The sequence below is a fragment of the Pundamilia nyererei genome, unplaced genomic scaffold (genome assembly GCF_000239375.1).
Source record: "Pundamilia nyererei isolate P.nyererei 1_Seehausen unplaced genomic scaffold, PunNye1.0 scaffold00210, whole genome shotgun sequence".
In the NCBI taxonomy this organism is placed as follows: Eukaryota; Metazoa; Chordata; class Actinopteri; order Cichliformes; family Cichlidae; genus Pundamilia; species Pundamilia nyererei.
The window spans coordinates 318,344-324,827 of NW_005187611.1; the positions used below are offsets into that span (position 1 = coordinate 318,344).

The window sequence follows — 6,484 nt, forward strand, 5'->3', positions numbered from 1 at the left end:
TGCTTTCAAAGGGTGAAAGCACTTCAGGATCGAGTCTTCTTCGCTCTCCGGACTGCCCAGGTAATTGTGGCCAAAAAAATGGTTTGGAGTAGAAATTAAACACAGCAGATAGAAACAAAATTGGAAATTGATAAAGAAAACCTCCAATCTGAGTGGAGTGGTACATTTCATATTAAGGGAAAATATGGAGATGGAGCTATCAGTGTTCTGGAGGAGGAACATTGATCATGTTAAAGTTACTGTAGCTGGAAGAGAAATAGATTAGAAAATAAAAACAAAAATAAATAAGTAAATGGAAAATCACCTTTTCAAGATCACCTGTCTACAAACTGAGATGAACTTAATCCAACCGCAGCCTGTTCTCTCAATCAACAATTGCCTCCATTACTGTAGCTGATAAATCACAACCAAATTTATAAATCAGGTTAGCAACGCAGCAACTATCCTGAAGCATAGCTTGAGAAAATACACCAAAACATCCTTGCAATAAATGAACCCAAAACAAAGGGAATTATGACTAAACAGTGACAGATGCAGTTTGTTACGCTTGGAAAGCTCAGCATTTGGAGGAACTGGGACCAGCCAATGTTTGGGATTTGTCCTTAACAGATGACTTGAATGATTAATTGGCTACACCGACACTCGATTCGTGTGACAGATAAAATGATAATGGATAATGATAGCGCAATGATGGTGAATCTTCTCAGCTCTTCAGTACTGCCGGCACTGCAGGAGCGTATGTATGAGTGCCCACATTAAAAAACATGAATGCTTTTTAACAGATGGTAGGTCAAAGTAGACAGGGATATTTGTGTGTGAGAGCTCGGACACGTTTATCTCTGAGAGGAGTTTCGCTTTTAGACTATGAGATAAAGGATGTTTGGTAAGGAGGGACACAAAGGACGGTTCGAGGTTAAAAAGCATCTATTATACATTTCCCAGTTTTTTCACACATACTGCTCAAAATGTTAAAGCTCTCATAATAAACCTAAATAAACCCACAAATAACGCAGGCGTGTGTATGAATAATGCCTGAGAGCCAAAAGGTTTGTTTTTTCACAATTCTTCCTCATCCTTAATATGAATGATGTCATAAAGAGTGGTTAAACCTAATACGGTCGTCTCAGTGAGCACAGCTCTGGCTGTGAGCACAGAAGCCACGCCCACTCACCTCTTTTTTTAGGGGGCAGCCAATCAGAAGAAAGTTGTCTTAAAGAGAGGAAGATGGGAGCTACCACAGCTCGTTTAATGAGAGCCCCTCAGCTTCCTAGGTCACACACCTATGGCATAAATTTCAGAATGCTGGGTGATTTGCAGGAAAGGTGACGTCTTACATGGTCAAGGTCACCGGGATTAAAACTTGTGAGATTTTTATTAGATGCTCCTATTTTAAGAATTTGAAAATCCTACATCGCCTGATTCTCGAGTAACTGCATTCACACACTTCAGAGTCCATGTTTATAACTGATTATGATGTAGCAACTTATGCAAAGCTACTGTAGCTACTGCACACAATAGGTTCCCTATAAAAACATGCTTTCAAAGGCTAAATTGTACTGTAATCAGGTATATTTACTCAGGAAGAGTACTTAAGTAGTAAAATGAGGTACTTGTTAATCACTTGAATATTTTATTATGATGAGGCTTTACCTTCTGGTGCACATCGTGTCTTTGTGTCTCTAGTCTGATCAGCTCCAGTGCTTATTATTATTTTGATGTAGTTTCATGTTTTTATGCCATCACTGTTCAGCAGTTTTTATTATTTTAGCTGTTATTAAAATACAGTTTTTTTCCTAATAACTACTTTCTGCACTCGATCCACTTTTTTAAACTTTACAGAACAAGTCACGGGATTTTATTTTGTTAAATATGCCATTTCTTATTAACTGATGACTTCATTGTGATTTTCTGAACGAGTGTAATCTGTGAGCTCACCAGTTAAGCATAACAATCTAAACTGTGATATTCACACAACCTGCATTAGAAGACTGGATTATATTACTGATCTTTGACTGTACGGGGATTTGGATTTAAACATTTTTGTTTTTTTAACATGAAATATTAAAATAACACAGAGTTACACTCTCAAAGGGCCGTAAGTCGTCTTCTAATGAATGTCAAAGCAGATGTGCTATGTTTCCTGCAGAGACGCAGACTCTGTGTAGTCACTGCAGCCATGCACGTCGATATCGCTGCTACGCTGAGCACAGTCGGTGCGCCCTGCGTCCACTGCAGCCATGGCTGCGCCTCGCACAGATGTTTGCCCTCCACTCGTCTGTAACTGAACACAGAGTCGTTGCAGGAGAGTAAAGGTGAACTTTAAAGATATTCAAATGCAGGAAGTTCGTTTTTTTGGATTCTGCAGACTACATGTGTGCGTTGTGGGTTTTATGAGTCAGCTGTGTGTTTTGTGCTATTTAAATATGTTTCTGACACTTGTCTTCTGCTGCTGCTGGTGCCCGCCAGGTGTGTGTGAACACGGAGTGTGAAAAGTACTGAAGTGAACACACACACACAGAGAGAGAGAGAGAGAGAGAGCGGGGGAGAGAGACTGTTTTGTTTTATTCATCAAAGGCCAATCTGCTTCTTGTAAGAGGTGCATGAATAAAGCATAGATTCTCCTAGTGATATCACACACTCACACATTCACACACACAGAATAAGTTTGCTTTATTACTGTTTGGTTCTTATTTCTTAGCTCAAATCAAGTAAGTTATGACTGATTTCCTGCTTTAACTTTGACCCTCTGCTTCTTCGTCTATTACACGTCTTGGTCTTTGCAGCAATAGTGCTGTTTGCCCAATCTCAGCAGAAAACTTTGCCTTGTCTTATGATAGCCACTGGTAATGATGGCTAAAAAAAGCACAATAAAGCTGTATATCATTCACTCTAAGAACAAGAATTTTAAAAATCTTTGACAAAATGAGAAGACGGCTGAATGCATCACCTTGCAGAGGCAGAACACCGCTTTCATGGACCATGATGCTCAGCTGCAGAACGAGCTGTGGAGCCGACTTCAGGAAGGCCTCCAGGAGGCGGAGCATGGTGATGTCAGCGCTCTCAAACATCAGCCTCCAGTGGAACTGGCGGCGGGGCCCGTTGCTGTTCCAGCGGCTCTTGGCACCCAGGTAGAGGGCGTGGATGTATCTGAGGGTGAGAGAAAGAGGTTTAAGGGCGGTGATTTATCCCATTAAACATCAGCCTTTGTTTTTAGTTACAACGTGAAAGTCAACCCAAAAATAAACCAATAATAACTTTAAAAACTGTAGTGGCAAAGTAAAAGTTTGGGCTTTATGGATGAACATACATGACATTTTCACCAAGCAAGACTGGAAAATGTTTGGGAAAAACTGGGAAAAAATGACTGATGAAAACTGGATAAACTGATGAAAGTGAAACTATTCTTAAGCTTCGAAAAAAGTGGCCTCTTTACTGAAAAGGGCCGTGCTTGGCATCCTTTCTAAAATCACACGAGGGGTTTTCTAGCACCAGATACAGACTGGGATCTCCACGTATGATCTTTCCTTATTATTCCTGCGTCTCTGAGATATGTTATCAGAGCAAGTCAGATTTCTACTGACTAGAATTAGAAGTCACACACTGTTCTTCTGCTCTGCTGTGCACTGGCTTCATCCAGCAGTGACCTCGAGCTTGAACTGGGGCATTTGCAGCTGACTGAAAAGTCATCGGGGATGAGAGTGTAAGCTTCCTAGTCTGGGTTTGTGGCTCTCAGCCAGAAAAAGGTGGACTGCTTGTTTGCAGCTGGGGATGAGCTGGCGCCTCAGCTGAAGGCGTTCAAAAATCTGGTAGTCTTGTTCACAAGTGTGGAGCAAGAGATTGAGAGACGGTTTGGGGAATTTGTCTGCAGTCAATCTAAAGCATCCTTCTGACCCCCACCGACAGCCATGGGTGGTGACCGAAAAGAAAATGAGTGTAGATACAAACAGCGGCTATAAAATTGTCTGAGCTCACTCTCAGAGACAGAGTCAGCAGGTCTGGCCTGCAGGAGGGGCTCAAAGTAGAGCCATTGCTCCTCTGCTCTCAAAAGGAACTGAGCTGGTTCCAGCATATGATTAGGATGCCTTCTGGGGGCGTCTAGGTGAGGTGTTTCAGGCATGGGAGGAGACCCCGGGGCAAACCCAGGAGAAGTTATGTCTCTTGGCTAAGTTGAATGCCACACAGACACTGCAGCAGAGTGACCCAGAAGTAGATTAGTAGAAGAAAATAGAAGAATTTTCTGATAAATGACATCAGGTGAACAAACTCAAGAGCTTCTGTCAGGGGTCAACAAGTGAAATATGTAAGAGTATTAGAGGCAGACGTGACCTCGTTGGGATTCTGCTAACACACAAACACACTGGCCCTGGTTATATTTGGCTCTGTTCCCATCAGAGTATAAAAAAGAATAGATTTCAAAAGCTCAACAGCAAAAAACTTCCAGTTAATCCTAGAAGCTATAACAGAAATCAATACCATGATGGGCTTGAACTTGGCCCCTGATTTCACTGTGTTTTATCTATGTGATTTGCCCCAAGGAGTGAGGAAATCTGACAAATATCTTTTATAACACTATTGGCTGGTGCAAAGAAAGCCATAACTCGCAAATGGCTAAACGTGGATCCACCGTCATTTTTGGGCTGGACAAGGAAATTTACACAATGGAGAGACTGACTTTTTCATTAAGACTTGCTGCTGATAAATTTGAGAAGTACTGGAAAAAATGGGACCTTTACCTGAATGGAAAACTATTATAAATTCTGGTACCAAATTTATCATTGCTGTAATTCACCTATTTGATTTGATTGTACCTTAAATGGATGTATCTTTTCTTTTAATGTGTCTCTGCTAGCCTAGATACTCTGTACTTATTAAGGGTCTGAGTGTTTTGTAAAAAAACAAAACAAAACCAAACTACCAATAAAAATAAAGCGTTAAAAATAAAAGTTCCAGTAAATCCTGTAAAATAAAGACTTTCTCCTGTTGAGAATAAGAAATAAAAAGATTTCACAATAGATTTTATCACTTGATGTAAACATTTTATTTTCCACTTATTTTGGCGTCTCTAGCAAATGTGAATAATCTGATTTCCAGCTCTGTGCATGAACATAGTGAGAAGCAGACTGTAGCGTACAGCAGGGATAAAGGCTGAATTACATGAAACCTCAACGTGCCGCTCTCCCGAGAGGACAAAAACACCTCAGAGGAAAACATCTTCATCCTCAGCTGTCACCGCTCTGCTCTGACGTCCTGCTGTTGTTTGTTTGCCATCAGTGACAGTTTTGGTTACAATGGTTCAAATGGTCTATACAGGTGAGCAGTATTATTTTTATTTAGTGACAAGTGACGATATGAAATCTGATATTTTTTTACCTGTGGTGCAAAATAAAGTCTGTGTTAAAGTGATGATGTATTAGCAAAGAAAAAAACAGGCTAACTTTATGGAAAACAGACAGGAGGCACTACAATGATTTTAAACTGTAGTTTCAGTATTGTTATACCACCTGTAGTCATTTATATCCAGGTGTACAGCTCTGTGGTGTGGCAACTGCAAGATCTCCTCATTAAAACAGGAGAGAAACATGACTGACGGTGGACACAACACTAGTTAAATCACACGCATACCATGAGCTGGTAGGTGGGTTGCAAAGTGGTTTGCAGGCGTACAGCAACTGTGGCCTGTTAAAGTAGCTGAAATAGCACAATCAAAGGCCTGATTTAGACTTCTGCAGTGAATGTTTGTAGAGTCTACAATGAACCCTTCGTAAAAGGCTGATGTCATTATTTAAATAAATAAGGCAAAAAGCAAAAATTACTTTCGCAAGAATCGCTTTAAACATCTGTTTTCACCTAAACACAAAAATGTGACATCTGAAACATTCATGTTGCTCACTGTGTTAGAAATCTGCACTCAGAGGAAACTTGGCCGCTGTCCTAATCATCCAACATATTCATAATCATCAGAGCTGAAAACAAAATAATCTGTATATTTGTATGAAATATATTTTTACTTAAGCTACAGTTTGTGGTTTTCACCTAATTTTTCTGGTGTGAGATGAGTCATCATCGGCTACAGATACAAGTGAATTTTCTTTAAATGGTTTTTGGGTGTACATACATTTCATCTCTGTCTCTGTATATAGGAGGCAGGCCTGATGCATCATGGGAGAAGAGGATGGCAGACAGTGGTAGTAGTACAACAAGCAGACGGGACGTGGAGGAGAACCGAAGCTCGCTTGGAGGAAAAGTGAGACGACACTCACTTCCTGTGCTTCTGCATCCCCAAGCAGATTTTAAATGGAAGGGTAAAAATAACCTGGGAGTGTATGCACATGCAAACACACGCACACGCACACGTCAGCATATGTGGTGATGTTCAAGCCTGCCTAGCACAGACAAGCACGGATGCACATGTGTACGTGGTTGACACACCTCAACACACAAGCCCCCTTAGAAACACACACACACACACACACACACACACACA

General features: G+C 40.8%; 1 protein-coding gene across 1 annotated transcript in view; it reads right to left on the bottom strand.

The window, feature by feature from the left end:
- Positions 1–6,484, bottom strand: part of xkr7b (XK, Kell blood group complex subunit-related family, member 7b) — a 103,556-nt gene that overhangs the window by 13,166 nt on the left and 83,906 nt on the right. Inside the window, exon 2 of the mRNA XM_005747976.2 lies at positions 2,948–3,147. Coding sequence (XP_005748033.1) covers positions 2,948–3,147 — 200 coding nt within the window. The remainder of the gene's footprint in view (positions 1–2,947; positions 3,148–6,484) is intronic.